The following is a 20,814-nucleotide window of genomic DNA, read 5'->3' on the forward strand; positions in this document are numbered from 1 at the left end:
CTTGAATGCAGGGCTGGTCAGGTTGTTCATTATTCTTCTGCAGGGAATATCTGAAGTTTGGTCTATTATTACTGCTTTTTCATTCACTTCATCAGAACCCCAGACTGTATTTGCTCAACAGTGAAGCTCCTTGAGCTATAATGGAGACTGCCTGTGCAAGTCAAGTCAGGCTCTGTTCCCTCACCACCAACAAAACCTGTGGTTGGGTAATTTCGCACAGCTGCCCATGGGCATGTATCCACAGCCATTTAACTGAAGAAGAAAGTGGTATAAATGGCTCTGATCACTGCCTTTGAGCTTTTGTTACAGACAAGCAAAACCAAAAGACTACCACTGGTCATGCATGTTGGATATTTAAGACATCTAACTCCCAAGTTAAATCAGAGGAAATTGAGAACCTTGATCTCTTTAACAAACCAAAAGTGACTTACAGCTGGACAAGGAATTAAATATGAGTCTCCTGAATCTCAGTCCAGTGTCCTGCTGATTGGCACCACTTAAAAGGCTGGGTTTGGTGTAGTAGTAGTACTATCCCACTTGGCCCACGTTAAATGTTTTGATTTTTTGAACTACCTGTCGACCCTTCTACCCATGAGTGGTTCAAAAGTGGCCCATAAGCCCTTTGTTCTGTGGAGGGTCAGTGCCTCCCTCCTCTAGCATTAAGAACCAGCCCCAGGGGCCTGGTAACCGACAAGGGGAAATTCTGGCATGGAGAGAACCAAACCGACTGTCCATTGTCTCTTCCTTAGCTATCTACTGACTGGCTAACCTTTGTGAGCAGGGCAAGAAGGGAGCAGTGTTCACTAATGAGCTGCTATCCACAACCATCATTTATGGCAAATGCAGCTACTGTTGCAGAGATCTGTTGTGTTTATTACAACACTTTCAGTAGTGAAAGCCAGTGAGACTAAAGTTGGTCCTTATTCCCATGTCTGACTGTAGTAAGACTGAACATATTTTGTATATTTACTTTACAATTGAACTTCACCCATCATGCTGAATCTAGACCTTCGACAGCTGGGTTTTATCAACCACATGGCAAAACTTTTTCTCACAGAGCAGCTAAATCAAGCAGGAGGCACTCAGCAGCATGAGAGACAGAGCTTATTCCTAGCATGGCTTTCCCACACTCTGGCCCCCATTCCAACACGTTTGCGCCACTCCTTCTTACCTGTCGTCCTTCCAGCTCAATCTGAAAGTTTTTTGCCGACTCCTGGGTCACCCGCCCTCCGAAGTCCAGCTGGTAGACTTGCGTCGCTTCGTTCCACAGTGGCTGCTTGTTGGCCATCACGTACACAAAGCCCTGGCTTCCCAGTCTCCCATCCTCCTTCTCACTGGCCTTCCGGCACTTGAATTCATCCAGCTCACTGGCTGTTCTCAAACTCCTTTTGGTTTTCCAACCCTTTTTGCTGCCCTGGCTCTGGTTCATCAGTTCATCTCCACTGATAAAAAGCTCTGGCTCACTCTCCGAACTGTCCTGAAACTCATTCGTCTTGTTTAGTTTCTTGGACTTCAGCTGATCTTTCTGGCTCTTGACCTTCTTCTTCTCCCTCCCCAGCCGGGGGCTGGATATTAGTGAATTGAAGTCAGTCAGTGTCCTCGCCTCCTTTTTGACCTTGCCCTCGGTGATAGCCTGCATGTTTCCTTCCTCAGCTCGACTGTCCAGGCGTTTCCGGCTCTTCTTGCCAAATTTGTCTGTCCTTTGAGGAACAGGGCTTTCTGTCAAGGAGAGCACCTCCTGGAAAGTGTCTGCTGTCTCCACCATCACCTCTGTGCCCACGTGGCCCTGCAGCTCTGCTGGTGGGGGAGACATCACTGGCTTCTCCACCACGAGGAGTGGCTTGGGGGGCAGGGTGCCCGGGGGGTTCTGTACGGGTGGGCAGGCGCTATAGGAACTCCATGGGTGCAAGGCGATCGGTGGCAGCTGTAAACTAGAGCAAGTGCTACTTCCCGGGTACATGGGTGGCAAAGGGCAATAGGAGAGGTTGGATGGATAACCTGGCTGAAGGACAACTGTGGGCTCCTGCTGTGCAAACTGTGTTGGGGCCAGAGCTTCTTTGGGGGAGCAGGGGGCCTGCATTCCCTGAAGGGGAGGGGCACTGTAGCTTCCTGGGTAAGGTACTCCAACCCCGTAACTTGTCTGGAAGGTGGCAGTGGGACTGGTTGGAGATTTGGGGGAAACGAACGGCACTCGAGACATATCCAGATGTTGAGCTTGACCAATGATGAGCGGAGCAGGTTTTAGAGGATTGGGCACTGAGCTCTGAGATGTCCTTTCCTGAGGAACCCATATCTCTTCACTCACCATAGGGTCCCACTGGTATGGTGGTGGCCGTTTTACAGCAAGGGTAGCCTCTGTCAAGGACACAGGCGCATGCCGTATTGATTTCTCCACTGGGCAGTGCTGAGAAAGGGCCTCATCCTCTGTGAAGGCGGAGTTGATATAATCTGCTCGGTCACGGGAATTGTCAGGTGGGCTCAGCAAGCTGTAGGAGGACTGGGAGGCCAGAGGCGAAGTACTGACAGAGTGAGCAATCACAGAGCTGTGCTGGGAGCCACTCCCTGTGCTCAGATCAGGTCTCACGCCACCAATACTGGAAGTGCTGCTACTAGCACTGGCACTAGGGATGTTGCCCGCACCACCAGCACTTGCATTGCTGCTGCCAGCGCCACCACTGCTGCACTGGCTGCAGGTGTACAAGGCGGTGGGTACTCTCTGCTGGTACTGTGCCGTCACAATGCTGCTCTTAGGTTTTGGGGGAAGTTGCAAGGTGGCTCTCTGACCATCCATCAGCTGAGCCATTTTCAGGGCTGCCTCTCTGCTGTTCCTCCGCAGAGTAGCATGAATGATAGTGCTGTCCAGCCTCTGTGCCATGCTTCTGCCCTGGGACAGCTGGCTGGCAATGTCAGGGTAGGGCGGCGGGTCCCCGGTTGGGATGGAGTAACGGGGGACTGTGAGCCGGTTCAGGGTGGCGCTGGCACAGGGCTGCTGCATCTTCTTCTCAGCAGCTGTGATGCGCAAGGTGGCGGAGCTGCCAGGACCCGGCAGGGTGTAGGTGCTCTGGGCACAGAGCATCCTGGTGCGAGGCCGGCACACCTCTTCCACGTTTCCACTGCTGTCGAACGTTGTTATCCGCTCATACCCCAGGGGTGTCTGGTAGTGCCCTGCCGGGTAGAGTGAGAACTCCCCCTTTTTGAGGCAGAGATCAAGGGGTGGCTGCGGGGGGCCAGGTGGGGGCGGAAGAGTTGGCGGGGCAGGGATGGTGCCAGGGTAGGGTGGGGGCGGGTTCATCTTGTTCAGCTGCAGCTCCTGAGTGGCCCCAAAGATGACGGCGTCCCCTTCTACCAGCTGTGGCCCTGGCCGTGGGGCCTTGGCCTTGGGTGGGGGCTCATGCTCCCGGTCACTGTGGTCCCGCAGTTCAGCCAGGGCGATGGCAGGGGGTGCGGGGGGCGGCGGGGCCAGTGGAGGTGGTGGCGGGGCTGGGCGGCCCAGCTCCCCCACAGCCAGCGCCCCTGCCCCTGGGCCGGGAAAGCGGCCTGGCGCTCCCGGGAAGGATCCTGTCCCCTCGCCCCCCGTTTCCGCCGGTGGGTTTGCCAGCACATCCAGCTGCACGTTCTGGTTGGCCAGCAGCGACTGGACCAGGCCTATGCTCTGTGTAGGCGACATGGCCTGTGCGGAGCTGTGGATGGGGGCGATGGGGATGTTGACGGTGCACGGTGGGCTGCTGGCAGGGGCACCAGGGGCACCGGGCACTGCAAAGAACAACAAAGTGTGTCACCCGCTGTCTCGGCCTCCTCTCCCCATCCCAGGAATCCCTCCCATGGGATTGCAAGGTCTTTGCTGTGGGTCAGCCCCAGCCATGAAGGGACTTTTTGAACTAATTATTACCTTTGTGTACTTGCTTAAGCACTCTGCTGTATCTGGATGGAGTGCTATTGGTTCCCAAAACCTCAGTTCAGACCTCAGTTTGAACATGTAAGCCAGCCCATCTCCCCTGACTCCCATTGCACAAGAGCTACTTGTAACAGCTGCTGATAAACTTTAAAGCCACTTTTTCGGGAGTGACGCTTCAGAGGTAAAGTTCTGAGCTTGCTTTCAGGCTAAACTGCGATCTCCATTGACTTTCATGGTCTGAATTACCACTCACTCATCTGGTTTTAACTACTTCTACTCAAATCAATAAAAGTTTTACTAAATCAGGACTCACTAGTTTTCAGGAAGGTTTTTTTATAGTAAATACATCAACAAACAATTAAGAAAAACAAACAAGCGAACGAAAAAAAGAAGTGGAGGGTAAGAAAAAAAGTTGAAAACCTGGACTGCAGGCACTGCATAGTATCTTGTATAATGTTCCTAGATTCAATGAGCTTAGGAAAACTGGAGAATACAGACAACAGTTGGGAAAAGGGAAGTACTATAATCTCATGAGTCCGGTGTGTAACAAACCAACCTGTAATACAAAACCAAGGAAGCGGAAACCGAGAGAGAAAGGAATATGATGGAATGAAATGTGGACAAAACTTATAAAAGTTTTTAAAAGAAGATTGGTAAGGAAAAGATGTGAGGAAATATGTGGGAGGCCAGATGTGAAATGTAAGGAGAAGATGTGAGGAAATAGATGGGAAGCCAAAAAGATTCATCAGTGGGCATTGTAGTCAGGGTGACTTCAGCATCAATGCTGGGGCATGCTGCAATTTGAAATGTGAAAAGAAGCAAACGCACATAGGAAAAATTTCCCACATGTGGTGGTGGCAAAAAAGGGGCAGTGTGGCAAGAAGCAACTCTCATGATTTTAAGCAGAAGCATTGAGCATGCTCAATTGTTTGCAACCCTTTTGCAAAAAGTGGTGAGAGTGTTTTCAACAGGAACTACTGCTGAAAAGCTGAAGCAGGGAAATGAGGACACTGGACCCAAGTACAGGTGCAGAAGTCAAGATAAGAAGGAACACAATAGAATAATGAAGGGAAGCAGTAAAAACTATATTAGAACTCCCAAGAATATTGCAAGTTCTTTATCTTTCATTAATCTTCCTGTAAAAAGCCACACAGAAAATTATAAGTGGTGTGTACCAGCAAGTTTGTGGAAGGAGAACAGATGAGATAAAGGATCCTAAAGTCATATCCAGGATCCTTTAAGTGTGCCAAATTCTGTGGAGACCTCAGATTTGCAAGACTAGATCAGGCAAGAGATCCATTAGTCAGGACTCCTCCAGATGCTGCCCAGTTCCTAATTAAATTCTAATTAAAATTCTAGTCGTCTACCTATCCCCTATAATACATTTTCAATAGCATTATGTTTTTATCAGCATCAGAGATGAATGTGGTAGGTGTACAGACAAGACTGTGGTTATGCTGGCAAATATTTATGGTAGTTCTGCTAGTTCCTTTAGAAGAAGATGGACAGCTAAACTTAAATGACCCTAAGGCAGTGTGGTTCTGTGCTTGGCCGGCAGGCCGTGCTTTCATCCTGAAATTGCAGTTTAGCAATTTAGCTGCCAGAGCTTGAGGTTTAATTGTTAGGTTGGCTTAAGCAATCACGAATGTTGCTGTCATGGGTATTAAGTGCATTATCAAACAAAGTCTCATTTGTTGTGGTGCTGCTTAATATTCCAAAGTGTTTAAATCCAATGTTTTCTTCATTTCTCCAATGGTTTTTAATTGATTTGTTTGCATACTCTCTAAGTTAAATCAATTCACTGTGCATTTGTCTTTCCAAATCTTTACCGACTACATTAAGAAACATATGTCCCAAGGGTACCTCACTATGAACATTCCACTGCCCAAAAGCAGCTTTCTACTATGTTTTTTTTAATCTGCCATGTAATCATTATTTATACTGCAATATTTTTCCCACTAGTACACAGCACTTTTTTCCTTCATATGTAGACTTTAAAAAAAGATATCTCCAGAAATACTTTTGATTATTTAAGTAGCCACCATTTGCTAGGTCAGAAATGAATTTGCAGAAGAAACTAGAAAGGAAAAAGTGGACAACAAAAGGAAAGCTATTATGAAAGGCAGGGTACTAGGATTCTTTTACTAAACTTCTCAAAGAATTGTAACAAAACTCTAACAATTTTCTCTCTATATGTGGTATATCTGCAATTCTGACTACCATTTTATCTCTTCAATAAGATAAAAGGAAATTATATTGCAGATCCTATTCAATCTTCAGGAAGACATGCAAAAACTTTATATTAATTTTTTTTTTTTCTATTTAGTTTTTATATCACTTTCTGTCAGCTTGGACCACGTTTCATAACAGAGAATGTTGAGTGCTTCCTATTAATAAAATATATACAATCATCAATGTCTCTATTGTTTCTTCAGAACCTACAGGTGAATATCATGTTGACAGAAATGAGGCAAGCCAAGTCTCCCAAACTGTGAAAAAATGGGTTTCATTTTAAACATACAAGTATTTCTTTAGAAGTCCAGAAGACTACTCTGATGCTTGGGTCGGACACAAGTTTAGGTGCTTTCAGTAGTTGAAACCCTGGTCTGAAATAATGGGAGCATTTCCATTTATTTCAATAGACTCTAGCACAGTAAAGACAACTTTAATTGCTCTGCAGCGCTCACACTCCTTCCTTCTCAAAGGGTACTGGCATGATGGCCACTTCTGTAGTTCCAAACACCTGTGATTTGGCAAAAGGAATCCCTCACTGACATGAAAATTCTGAAAATGCATTAATTTATCTTCTTGTCTATTATTTTTTAGTTTTACCAGCATGATGATTTTTTTGATTGGAGGAGGTCCTGAATTCTTCCAGTCCTTTTACCTGCCACATCACATCAACTATACTGCTTGAATCTTCTGCTACTTTACATCTCAGTGAAATGAAAAGTTCTTCCTGATCCCACTTGTTGATCAACTACTTCACTATTTTAGCCTCTTAATATTAATAAAAGTCCAAATGGGCATTTATCACTTCTCAAAGGGTGGCTAAGTATTATGGGAACCTGTCCCCCAACCCAAGCTCTTTAGCAGGCTGTGCTTTGATGCCATCAGGACTCAAGAACCATCTGTTTGGGCTTCCAACATATTACAGTTCTGTCCTATCAAGATGCAGAATGCAAGGCTCCAGTTTATGGAGAATTCTTAACAAACTAAGATGAATCAGCAGACGACTACTTTTCCAGTGAACCTGGAACTTAGCAGCTCTACATGGATTATATTTTCCACATGTATCAGAAAACAATGCCTATAATATATATTAGCCTTATTCTAATTTGGTTTTACAAGACCCCATCAGACTAAGAGATTTTGATTTGTGTGTTTACCACGGGGGACCATAACATAAATGACCTGTCCTTCATCCAGCTTAATCCATAACATGGCAGACCTCCAGCTCTTCCTTACCTGGTAAATCATCTTCGTCTTCGCTGAAAACATTTGGATTAAAGACAGGCATGTTAATGTAGTCCATTGAAATCTTCCGCACTTCTGGGAGATATATTGTCATTTGCCTGGGCTGCAGATGCAGCAAACTGGTTTTATATATTACTAGAGAAAGAGCATAACAAGAAATAAAAAAAATCTGTTACACAAAGAGCATCTAAACCCAAGAAAGAATCAGTTCAAAGCAAACAGAAGGGCTATGAATATTATTATTTACTATATACATGTGCATGGGTGAACCATTATTTGTCAAATTACTACGTAACACTTTGCATAAATGGGATAAAAGAGATTATAACTTTCAGCTATTTCTCTTTAAATGGAAGCAGTATCTCTGTAGTTAAATAATACACAGAAATAATGAATTACTTCATCTTTTATTCACATCTGTTTTTATGGAAGGAAAATACTTTTTCCATTCTACTTCTGGAACTCTTCACCACAGGATGCTACTGACTTACATGACTTTAGGGGAAAACTGGAAAGTTTTCAGGAAGGAAATCTTTTGAAGATTACTACATACAAAGAAAACCCTCATGGCTCAGGAAGTCCCTGGTACCCAAACATTGGAGCCTGGGAGAACATTTGAAGGAAGTATCACTATACACTTACACTACACTTACATCCTTCCCTACCTATCTGTCACTGACAATGAGAGAATTAGAATGACTTTTGGTCATTCTACTACTGATAGCAGTCAGCGTAGCCACAAAAAGCATCTATCTAATTCTGCATCCAGGGGATCATTATGTACTCCTGATTTAACTATATAATACAACACAGGAAAACATAAGTTTTTCAAAGAGCTCATTAAACTGCTATACTTGCATTAATATTTCAGTTCAGAGCTCAGTTCTACTAGGTGGTACCCTGCTCTTTTCTCAGACTTCTTCCTTCCAACAGAACTATCTGGGTAGGACTGGCCTACCCAAAACAAGGTTGATAGCCTAGACAACTGCTACTTTTAATGAAGGCTACCAGATTACTGATGCTCCAGCAGGAGAACCCTACGATAAGGCTATGTACTGACCTGAAGAATCTTGAGCATGATTCTGTAAAAGCTTTTTTAACATTATTTTTGCATAATTTCTAGCTAAATTACTACAAAAATCTGACTGTTAAAAATATTTCTATTACAGTAACTTAATACCCATGATTGTTATACTTCTCTTGCAAAAACTTTTTTTTATTTGTGTGGGTTTTGTTCAAATAAACTGTAAAAATAAAGGTCCAGGCTTGAATGTTAATTAATCAGTTTATTGCAAGTGAGACTTTTAGCATTTTATTGATCACGTCATTATTGTATTTATAGATTTTGACCTCCTTTAGTTACAGTGAATTTCATAAAATCTAATTCCTATTGTCCACAGAAAATAAGTCCTTTGTTAAAGAAGTCTTTTGATCACTTAAAAAGAATGTCATGGCATAAGTTTGTTGTTTGTTAGAAAGAATTTTACATGTAAAAAAAATCAACAGAGTTCACTTTTACCTGCACCAAGGTTAGTTGGTAGGAAAGCAGCCAAACCCACAATTTTAAATTTGGTTCCCCAGATATTAGATGTGACCTGAGCAAGGTAGTTGTGCTGCAAAGCAAAAACAAGATCATTTTTACCTGATAAAATCTGTATCAAACTCTAATAAAGAACTGCAGAGCGATCAAGCTATTGCACATGATAATGCAATTTCAGCTTCTCTTGTTTTTATTGTATTGAAACAGCCTAATGTGCCTTTGTAGCAACTGAACAACACAATGCCTGCTCAGTGAGAGCAGGTCTGTTTTCAAATGCTTGCTTTTCTGTACAGCAAGAGCATGGCTGTTCTGTATTTCAGAAAGTAATACACCCTGCCCATTGGTTCTATGCTTGAGTCACTTTACAAAACAATAAGGCACAAATTAATTACTCATAACAGCAAACATATTTTTCCCTGGAGCTCCTAAAGCAACTTTCCAAACCATTGCTGCCATGGTGAATATATTATGGGTCTGAAAGACCAAGAGATTTTTCTCAAAGGCCAGGAGTTATGCTGTCAATACTAACAGCAGGATCTAAGCCTCAGGTCTCCTGCCCTATTCAAGGGACTTTTGGTCCTATCTCTGTGTAACTATCTAGAATTTTTCATAAAAAGGAAAAAGTGAAACAAGAGAGCAGAAAAAAACCAAAGCAAAGCAAACCAAACCAAACCAAACTAAAAGAATGCAGGCTGTTATTAATCAAATATGTAACCCAGATAGTTCTACAGCCTGCTAAGTTCCATTTACCCTGAGGACATGAACACCACAAAGAGTACAAAGTGCTAAATCCTTGCCTTCCAGTTAAGACTGTTCCATGTAATTATGAAACAGAGAACATTGAAGCAGAGAACTCTGAAGCAAACATTTCCTTATCTCAGCAATCCCTAGCAAAGCAGAGAATTACGGTGGTATTAAGACAGCTCTGAGAAACCAATGAAGCATTTTTGCATTTTTACAAAGCCAACAATATCACTTGGAATAAAACTTCTCACACGGATTTGCATTGACAAAAATTAGTGGTGATGGGATTTATCAAACAACACCTGATACTCCATTGGCACTTTTGAACAATAATATTTAACGGGAAGATGCAATTCTCTAGTTGTTCCTTCTAGTAACTGTAATTAGATGAAATTTTTTTATTGGTGAACATTGGATCTCTATCACAACTTGCTGCCTCTTGAAGAAAATCCATTTGAATCAAGTATGGTAACAATAGGCACAATACCTGGGTAATATCCTCTAAAGGAAACTCTCTTCGGGTCAGGCTTGGTGAACCAATGGAGGGTTTCCTTATTGGTAACCTTGGTGATCTTGATATCTCCTGCGCAGCTCGGGACATCTTTGGAGATTTGCGAGCTTCTATATTGATTCTGCAGATAAAGCAATAATTAGAATCATCAGTGGGCACGGAAAAATGCACAAAATTCATGTCTTTGAGAGTAAAGATGTAATGAAGACAACTGGTGTGGTGTTCTCTAGGTGGCTAATAAAGAGTCTACAGGACAGAGAATTACGGGTCAAAATAAAACATACAGAAGACCTGACATGCAGTAAGTCATATCTCCCACTATGCAAAGGGGGTCAAGAATATGAGTTCAGCCACCTGAAAGAGCTCACTGGTAGAAAAAGTAACAAACAGAAGTTGCATTTCAAAAGTATGCTCTTAGAAAACTAAGGGTGCAAGATAGCTGTTTTTCCTGAGCCCATTCAGGTTTAGGCTCAGGAATTGATGGTTCTTTTGTCAAGTTTAGTTCTTTTGCCAAACCAAAACTTTGGTATTTCACACATTGTGTTCACACATAAAAGGATGCATTTGCTCTCCCTCATACCAGGGCAAGTTCATAATACAGTCTTTGGAAAAGTGTCACCTGCAGCTAGAAGGCATCAGGGCCTTAATTCTGTAACATGAAGCTGTCATATAGATGTCAGTGCCTATGAAAAACACCACAGACATCAGTAAGGCTCCATGCAGGTTTGGGGATTCTGTCTATGCACATAATGAATATAATGAAGAGCTGTCAGGAAAACAACTGGACAAATTAATAGCTTGGAAGCTTGGTTTGCATATTGTTACAGAACCTTGTCAACACAGTGTTTAGGAGGGTCTGTTTGTTAAGGCTCCCTTGAAAGGCCACCACAGCATCAGTGCCACTTGTCAGGATCTATGCCACCTATGCATGGACATATGACTGAAAATATCTCTGAGGAAATAAAGGTTTTAACTAGATCAGGGACTCTAAGCACTGAGGGGGTAAAAACACAGTCTGTTTGAAGGACAAATATATTCCATGGTGGCAAGAGTTCATATGCGGCAAAGGCAGAGGTGGGAGAGTTTATAAAATCTTTCTTTGAGGCCTAGGGAGAAGTGGTGTCCTATTGTTTCCCAATACATTTTGCCCCAGAATCTTCCACGAAGTCCAACTCTACACCAATCTCTGACATCACCCCATGACTGCACACTGAAGAAGACCCCAATCCTATGATTCTTATCTACCCAAAGGAGTCTGCTTTTAATTTTACAAGGGGTCAAGACAATAAGAGATAGAGAGAAAGGGGGAAAGAGGCAAAGATAGAACGAACACATGGGGAAGAAGAAGAAGAAATATCCAAGAAATTATTACCTGGGGAGTTTAGGTGATTTGCTAGCTCGACTGATTTTTGGAGATTTCTTTGCTGCCCAGTCATCGCTGAGTTCGATATCGCTGGAGTCAGAGCAGTTGCAGCTGTCAATCACAGTGGAAATCAAGCTGTTTCCATAGATTTCATCTATCAAGACAGGCCCCAGAAAATTTAAGTGCCACTTCAGAAAACTGGTATAAATTACAACTCTCAGTGACCAGAAGCATAAACCCAATTGACAAGCAGTAATTGAAATAAAACTAGGCACAGAAAAAGTAAACATTCTTCACCCTGCCTAGTATGAACTCAAGTGAACATGATTCAGAGAGGTGAATAGCATTCAACTGACTTCAAAATTCAGACTAAAAATATTTTCTTCTAATTAGCAGTCTATTTTCCATTACAAGAAGTTCTCTTTTGTAAAACAAAAGGCAGCATGGTATAATTTCAGAGGCTTGAGTCTACGTCAAGCTAAAGGTTTTTTCACATAAAAAAAATATCAGACGTCACCATTTATGTTGCATATATATGTATTTTTAAACTCTTGAGGATTTAATATCAAAAGTATTTCTAAATCATTTCTTATACAGAACAACAACTCAATTCTACCTGCTTTTCCATCTGTTTTAGGATCCATGATGACAAACTCTGGCCGCAACTTGCTTATACGACGTCCTTTCAGGATAGGCACAAGTCCCCCAAGGTATTCCAAGTACAGGGTATAACATGGACCACCAACCTCTGGGTCATCTTCTGTCCGCTTCATTGTGCAGTGAAGCCGTTCATTACCAGCTGTTGGGTAGCTGACAAAGTCTCTCATATTGTTTGGGTCTGGGATAGGAGGCTTAATTAAATGAAGGAAGGAAAGAGAAAGTTTCCTATAGGTTATTGGTTGCTTTTTTTCCTATGGTGACTTAATCCCAACAAAACTAACTGAATTTGAACCCAGCTCTAATTTGATAGGTGAAGATTAGTACAGGTTACTCTGTGAGTTATGCAGGACCCACATGCAAGAAAGACAGTGTCTGTGTATTATTTGGTTGGGTCAAAAGCAGTTGTACACAGAAAACTACAACTAGTTACATCAAAAAGGATGGTTGAACCTGTGGTCAGAGGACTGAATTAGAAAACAAACCTGTCTTCAAGTTTTGGCTTGTATCATAGACATCTTTTTGAACTTGGGTAATGTGGTCAAGTCAAATATCAGAGTATCTTGTCTCTTGTAGGCCCTCCAAGCGTACCTGGCCACTCAGATTCCCACTGCTGGTTAGTAATAGTACGTGTAATGCCACTACGCTACAATGCTGTCAGCTCTGAAAGAAGCTTGTACTTCTTATATCACTTCCAAGCACATCTTTGCTGAGGGCCTATTTGTGTGCAATGTCAAGAAATACAAGCACATAGCTCAGAGTGGGTTACTTTGCCCTGCTTGCCAGCCACACTGTGTTAATCCATGAAAAACTTGGTTCTAAAGCAGTAGGACTGCTTTTGTGTAGGACAATATAGCCTGTATGACACAAATACTATTAATATATATAAGTCAACACAGTTTCTTTCAAAATGAAAGCATGAGAAAAAAAAAAAGGTAGGGAAAAATAGGCTTTCTTAACCTTGCAAGATGGATATAGGCAGAGGAGTGACCTATAATGTAGTCTGTGAACTGGAGGGGGAAGAGGAACGTGCACATGAAAGAGGGTGCCTTTGCAAGCACTGAAGGCATGGCTGACAAAGTAGGTTGAGCATGTGGTTGGGTGAGAGCCCAGGGTAAAGTATAAATAAGTGCTGAGGAAGCTCCAGAAACACCCAAGAAAGAGTACAAGAAAGGCTTCTGGAAACCCTGCTTCAGCCTCTCAGCTTCAGTCTCGCAGTCCCACAACTGTTACTCATCCAGCATCCCCTCTGGGAGGTGACAGAAGGGTTTTTGGCAACAATGTGCCCCTGTACTGCCTCTGCCCCTCTGAGCCCCACCATGGCTCCCAGCCTTGCTACAGCCAACTGCTGTCTTCATCCCCTCCCCTCCCCTGCCTTCCCTAACAGCCAAGCAATTGTCACTGATGCTCTAGAGAGCTGCAGGGCCAGTCTGGAGTAATGTGGAAAGAAGCATCCTGGAGAGAAGGAGGCATTCTAGAAAGAAGTGAAGACCACTGTTTTTTTTAGATGTTCTGCATCTTTGAGGATGGAGGTCTTATGGTTACAGCAAGGCATTTATTCTTCTTTGACAAGTGAAATGTTTTACAGTTGCACAAACCGCCCTGATTAGCAGTAGCCAAATGGAATCATGCTGAATTATTATTTTTTAGGCAAAATCTGTTCTCATTTAAGCTAGGCCAGCCCCACTGATTTCAAATTAGTTGTTCTAGCTCTGCATTGTTTTGACAAGAACCTGAAGCTGGCTCAAGAGAACGCTGTAGCATGTACACAAAAATCACAAAAAGTGTGTTTGAATGTTGAGCATTTACCAGCTAATGCTCTGGATTATAGGCTGTGATAAAAAGTTTGAAAATCCAAAGATGTTACTGAGGGCAAAACCATGAAACAAACACGTTGTGCAGATGGTTCTGCTCACGGTACAGGAAAAGATGTAATATCTGGTTCACTTTTCCATAGCACTGTTGGAGCAGTAAGGTAAGCAGAACTCATTGTTAGCAGAAATACTTGGGAGCCCCAGGTCTTAAGTCTAATTTTCCTGGCAATATAAGCACTCGTGACATGCAGGAGGCAACAGTTTTACCACTGTGAATCCCTCCTATAACCATGACACAGTATTATCATCAGCATGAGCTTCTTCACAAGTCTTTGTGAGTCACCAGCATATTTTACCCCTGCAATGTACTTGGAAAAGCCATCTCCATGGAATGATGCATGTGTGAGCCTTCTTTTCAGATTTTTCATAGGCACCAAATGCATCACAGGGCTCTTGAAGAGGACAGGAATGACCCTTAATCAAGCCTCTAAAATGATAATTATAATAATATCTTATAATTTAGCCATTGTCACTTAGGAGCACCGGGGGGGGGGGGGGGAATCTATTAACCCTTTCCTCCTCCTCCCAAGACACACATTTCTTTCCTTTTACCTTGATTGTTGGTATAAAGGCAGTGGTGAGGTACGAGCAGAGCCGAGGGGGCAGGGTGAGTTTGCTGATGTCCTTGTCATCCCGCAGACAGCTAGCTATGGTCTGCTGGCACAGCAGCTGCAGGCTGGAGACCCTGTGCTCGACTCTGACTACATACAATGCAGGTCCGGAAGCCATCAGCAGGCGTGAATCCCTGTGACCCCAACAGATGGAGATGATGGGACGCTGCATGAAGAGCAAAAGGATACTACTTTAAAAGAATTTCTTAAAAGATCTTTTGCCAAGACAGCTGCACAGCAAGTGATCACATGAATTCAGCACCGATCGCATTACCCTAAGTCTTGCAGAAACTTAAAAGTGCTTGCTACTGCCCACAAAAAGGGAGAAGAACAGGAACATCCAAAATCAATAACAGCAGTTGATGTTTATATGATGCTTTTTACTCAGAAGGCTTCATCACACAAGAAATCATCTACCAAATTCAGTACCTAGATAAGTGACTTTAAAGTCACACAGTGTTAAAAAAAGCAGGATCTTTTGATGCCCTATTCAAATGATTTTTTTCAGTCACCTCATCAAGCCTCATCCACTGGTAACATCTCACATTTTACAACTGAAAAGTTAAATTATATGCCCAGAAACAGAAAATGAGTGGAGAAAATCCAATCAGTTTTGTTGTCTTGCACTGACTTTTCCACTGCACAGTGTCTCTTTTGAACTATTCCCAGAGGAAATGAACTGTGAAAGAGCACTAGGAACAAAACAGAGAATGGCCTTTTGTCTTCTGCTTTTCTACACTCAGAAATGTCTAAATCATGACAGTAAAACTAGAAGGAGTGAGGGGCAACTGATACTACGTGTTACAATGCAGAATAAATTACTACTGTTTTAGACATTATTCCCTGCTTGCAAGGAACCCTCTAAACTTTCCTCCTAAATCCCATTTTTTCATGTAAAGTACCAGTCTGTTGGGACCTCTTATAGCTCTATCACCATTACTTTTGCCCTTCATAAGTGTTAGTTGCATCCACCTGTCATCTCTTGCTTTCTGAGTTACAAAGCACCTGTATTTGCATATATGCACAAACCCTGTGGTATTTCAATCCCCTATCTGCTATCTCTTTACAAATAAACAACATGGAGTAAAGATGAAACTCTCACTCCATGAAAAATACTATACAAGAGGCTGCGATCAGTGAACTACAAAAGGTTTACTCCTTCCTGTGAAGGGTTTCCTTATTTTCACAATCTATGACACTCAAAAGTTTAAGCAAACATGTTTTTCATCTAAATAATGAACTGTATTTACTGAAAGGTCAGGGTATCTTTGGAATATCTTTTCCTAACAGATGCACCAAACAAGAAGATAGGGTCAAGGCACCACCAGTAATAGCTTTTATCCACTCCTCTATTAGCAATATGGTACCCAGATAGCAGGGTTACATCAGCCCAGAAGTTACTAATCTAGTCTGGGGGAAAAGCTCTCCTTTCAGTTACGGATTCAAGATGCTTAAAGGTGAGAAACTGGGAAAATATGTTTTGATATGAATGATATGAAGCAAAATGCAGCTGCACAGCACTACCATCAAGATAAAGCATTTGATGAAAAACCTCACAGAAAAGATCTTCCCTACTACGTTGTCTTATCCTAGACTCAGATTTCAAGGAAAATATTGGTTTTAAAGTGGGAGAAATGAAGAAGCTTCGTTTTAATTACATCTAGGCAACACCACACAAACACAAACACAAACACACACACACACTTCCACGAAGGCACAAATCTGCAGGCTGACTGATATGCAAATAGAAAGAAGCAACATGTGAACCTTGTAATTTTCACAGTAATTGCTAAAGGCATTTTGTAGTGGTGAACTTCAAAAGAATTGAGAAACCCTTTGTGTACCACCAATAATTACTACATAGCTTGTCATAACCATAATCTGTGGGATACAGGCTTAAATTTAAGGAGAGATCACATAAAGTATCCCCTACTGATTGGTATTTTCATAATTTGTGAGTGTGGCTCAGCCCTCATACTGTCTGGCAGTAATGAGAGTTCAAGCTGCTTGCAAAATAAATGCAATTGAAAAGGCACTGACACAAGTTAGGTACCAGCCATGTCTCCTATATGACAGTCTGAGAATGGCACTAGTAGAAGTGACCTTCATTTTCCCCAAGGGCTAAATTCCAGCATGGGCAGAACTATTCACTTGACTGTTACGGTGGGATCCAAACGTCATTCTTCTAGTCACCTTGCATCAACTACTTCCCTAGCTTACCTATAAATATAGTGAGGGAAAAAACAAGTATGTGACTTGGTACACAAATGTTTATTTACTGTGTAGACTTTGATGCCAAAAGAGAAGTCTGATATCCCAGCTATCATAATCCAATACAGCACACCCAGACAGCCCTACCACAGTGTTGAGTATTGCAGCTATTATAACCCAATATATCACACCCACTGTGTGATACACACTGTTCATCCAAATAAGAGTCAAATGAAACCACTTCTTTTCTCAGGTTGCTCTGCATGCAGAGAACAGCAGAGATGCAGATAGTACCAGTGCAAGAACCTTTGCAATCTTAAACACAGTCTCAAGGAAAAGGTTTTTCAGAAGCTTTGAAGCACTGGGTGGGACCTCCAGCAACACAGCACCATGGAGCTCAGGAAGAGCAGAAAGTCAGAAGCTGAAAGACATTGCCTTCCTGCCTGGCTTCACCACAGTTTTCCAACGGGTAACCATAGTTCAGTCACCTTCTAAACTTCTGAATGTATGATGCCCTTACATTCTGTACTTTCATGCAAACAATATGTGAGTGGGTGCATGTTTAAGTAAAGACACAAACATACAACACCTACAAGTGTAGTACTGTTTGTAAATAATGACATTTCTACTCTTCCCTTTGTACAGTTCATATCCCCACACAGCTTGTATGTTTTAATATTTTCAATCTCATCAAAGAGCACTTGTACCACACTGGCTTGTCTTTGCTTACTGATTCACCAGACACACCTTGCCTTCCTTTTCTATGAAATGCTCAGACCCTTTGTACTCCTCAAGCCTAGTATTCAGTAACACTTCCTTTATGGTTAAAGGCTAAGATTTAAGAGGAGATTCAGGGAAAATTAGCCTGTTGTTACAGTCTTGGAGAAAGAAAAGATCACCCAAATGCCAGAGCTGACTTGACCTTTAAGTGTATTGCTCCAATAATATTTTTCAATAACTATGCTTCCCACTCTTCCCCTTGATGGACAGGGGATATGAATCAATTACTATAGCAAGTCAGTTATGAGCTGGCCACATCTTTCCTTTCAACCTCTACTGAGAGAAAACAATTGAACTCCAACATCCAACACAAAAGTATTGCTCCTCATAAAGCATCCACTTATTTGCACTGTTTTAGCAAAAAAAAGGACAAAAGTTGTATCGAAATTGCACCTGTTAGAAAGTGAACAAGCAGACTCTAGCACAGAAGAATTTTATTTTCCATGTTTGCATAGTTGTTTTTTTTCTGCTAGGAACAAAGAAATGCAGCTACAAATATAACATGAGAATTTCTAATCTCACTTTGCATATAAAAATCCCATCAGGTTTTGAAAAATCTCAGCACAAACTGTAAATACCTGAATGAATTCCAGGGTTTAAATACAAGCATGTAGGAAAAATAATCATGGAAAACCCCTTGAACTTGAACACATAGGTAGGATTCCGCTCTACCACAATTAAGTATTAGAAATAATTGGCAAAAGGACAAAAAAAAAATAGATGCTTTATCAGTAGAAATATTGACTGAAAACACATCTCGGCAAGTGTCCAACAAGGAGCTCTTTTGCCATTTTTTTCAGAGTCAGCTTGAAACTCAGAAACATCTACTCAAATCTGTACCCCAGCTGGGATGTTGGCTCCCCTTAGAAAAACATGCAGGAATAGATATTCCTGCTCAAAGCTCTGTGGTTGCTTCTTGTAAGTCACTCATCTGCCTCTCCTACAGGAGAAAACATAATTTATATACCTTCCATCACTTGTATGCAATTCAGTCAATGAAAACACTTTTCAAGCTGATTCCTGCTGCCTGCCTTGAGCTCAGAAATCCTGAGCCACAGGGCCTGCCTGCTGCTTGAACAAATCCCTTCTTTGCTGGCACTCGGACTCCCACTGGTAATGAAACAAAAATGGTATTCTAGGGCAGAAAGCCCAGGAACTAGCAAGACTTTTCTCAGGAGAGAAAACACAACTGCAAAACAGTATCTAGTGAATGGCACGTGTAAATATGTTGCTAGCTTGCTTTCACTTGAGACTGCTAACGTGGTGATGCACAATTTTCCCTCTGTTTTTCTCAAGAGACAAGTTGAAAAGTTCAATGGCTGCAGTGCCCACCTGGCTCTTGGGAATTGTGCGTGCACATCTCTGTACTGCCACAGCATTTGTGGATGGTTGCTGGAAAGGAACGTAACTCCTTCATTCTTCTGTTCCCCATATTTACATGGGAAAAATATTAACTGTTAAGAACTGATGGTGATAAAAGCAATAAAGACTACGACATGGTCAGAAATTACACTGCTGTGGCCTTACATGATTTTGCATATAATAAACTCTTATTTGACTTGCAAATGTTACTTACATGCTCTCTATTTCTACAATAATTTTTTTTAAAGAAGTCACTACAACAAGATTCAATTTTAGCAGAATGAGTCTTTGCTTAGACAAGTGTCTCCATTTTCCACTCCTGATCACAATCCATTTCTGCAGCAGTCAGAGATGATCTTATGGCCTATATGAAAAATATCAAGGTCCTTGTTGATATCCTAACGCATGTTTCATCAGTTAGTTCTAAACTGTTGCTTTTGTTTCTGTAAGAAAATAAATTCTTCTTGAACTTCTGTTGTCATCCAATAACAACTAAATAGGATTGATTTCACGCAATATAAATGAAAGTCAACATGAACACTCAGTCAACCTGAACGCTCTGTGTGAAATAAATGAAGATAAGCTCAGCTGAGTAACATAAAAAGCAGCCTCATCTCTCATAGCCTTTTGATCTGAATTTAACCTAAAACTGCACCTTCCTTCTCAGGACTGAGTAAAATAGCTTTTACAGAACTACAAGGTTTCTGTGGGATCACATAATCCTAATCTATTCATTTAGATGCCGGGACATTTCCAGTGGAGAAGTAGCCTGTAAAATGCTGACAGCAGCAGGTCTATAGCAAGTGGGTCTTCTTCTCAAAGACTTCTGGAAACTTCTCCCATAAAGATTTAGTGTTCACTACACCACTTTGAATTAGGGTTTAAAAATATTACAGACAAATACAGTTTTTCTGCATTTAATCTTGCTGTCTATACAACATGTGAGGCTTAGTTCACTGTCCTCCTCCTTGTTCACTACCCTTGAGGTTTAATCTGTCCTTACATCAGTTACACAGTGATATAAAATCATAAGCTAATGTAAATTTACTGTAGAAGTAAAAGTGTATAGATAAGATCTGCATTCTAAATCTGCGCTCTTGTTCCCCTCCCTCTCTGGGACATATAAAAAATTATAAAAAGTGAAAAAGGAACCAAAATATAAGGTACAACTTTGAACCATCAGATGGAAAAAATCACAAGTTAGTTAAAGTTGGAAGTTGGATAATTTTGTAGTGTAGGAAATTCCTGTTTAAAGTTCAAGATATGGGAAGATATGAAGCAGCTGTATCCACTCAGAAGTGACAGCAGGTACAGTTAGTTGATATAATAAAGACCTGTCTGCACATCAGATGAGAAATTCTGAAGTGACAGAACTGGGTTGGAGCATTTCCACCAAACAATTTTAGCAAGACTCTAAAATAGTCTTAAATGAGTTGATCATTCTCATCCCTGCTTGATGCCAGTGAAAGGTTTTCAGGACTTAACAAACAATGTAATAAATTAATATTCTTCCAGTAATAAAATTATGACCAGCAGGGCAGCCTGCTGTTGTAATCATATTTTCAAATTTTGAAAAAGCAGGACCATGGAAAAAACTGCCAGCTAAAATAACTGGGCATATTTTTGGTACATCAGATTGCTGTTCATGTGTACAAGGATAAGTCTAGTGCAAGAAAAATTTTACAGAAATCGACAGTACATTTTTGAACAGTCATCAGCTGATCAACAGCTCTTAAGATACGCTCTTTGTGTAAAGCAAATAACCAGTATCAACTCTGGAGTCACAGTA

The 20,814-nt window shown here is 41.7% G+C and overlaps 1 protein-coding gene across 7 annotated transcripts in view; it reads right to left on the minus strand.

The window, feature by feature from the left end:
* TULP4 (tubby like protein 4) overlaps window positions 1–20,814 on the minus strand; it is a 158,650-nt gene that overhangs the window by 8,449 nt on the left and 129,387 nt on the right. For all 7 annotated transcript variants that reach the window (XM_027634093.1, XM_027634089.1, XM_027634092.1 and 4 more), the window contains 7 exons: window positions 14,614–14,838; window positions 12,147–12,381; window positions 11,540–11,684; window positions 10,144–10,288; window positions 8,892–8,985; window positions 7,364–7,507; window positions 1,172–3,753 (listed from right to left, as the gene is read on the minus strand). In XM_027634093.1, the coding sequence (XP_027489894.1) occupies window positions 1,172–3,753; window positions 7,364–7,507; window positions 8,892–8,985; window positions 10,144–10,288; window positions 11,540–11,684; window positions 12,147–12,381; window positions 14,614–14,838 (3,570 nt within the window). The remainder of the gene's footprint in view (window positions 1–1,171; window positions 3,754–7,363; window positions 7,508–8,891; window positions 8,986–10,143; window positions 10,289–11,539; window positions 11,685–12,146; window positions 12,382–14,613; window positions 14,839–20,814) is intronic.

Source organism: Corapipo altera, unplaced genomic scaffold (assembly GCF_003945725.1).
Source record: "Corapipo altera isolate COAL_440 unplaced genomic scaffold, ASM394572v1 2b, whole genome shotgun sequence".
NCBI classification, from domain to species: Eukaryota; Metazoa; Chordata; class Aves; order Passeriformes; family Pipridae; genus Corapipo; species Corapipo altera.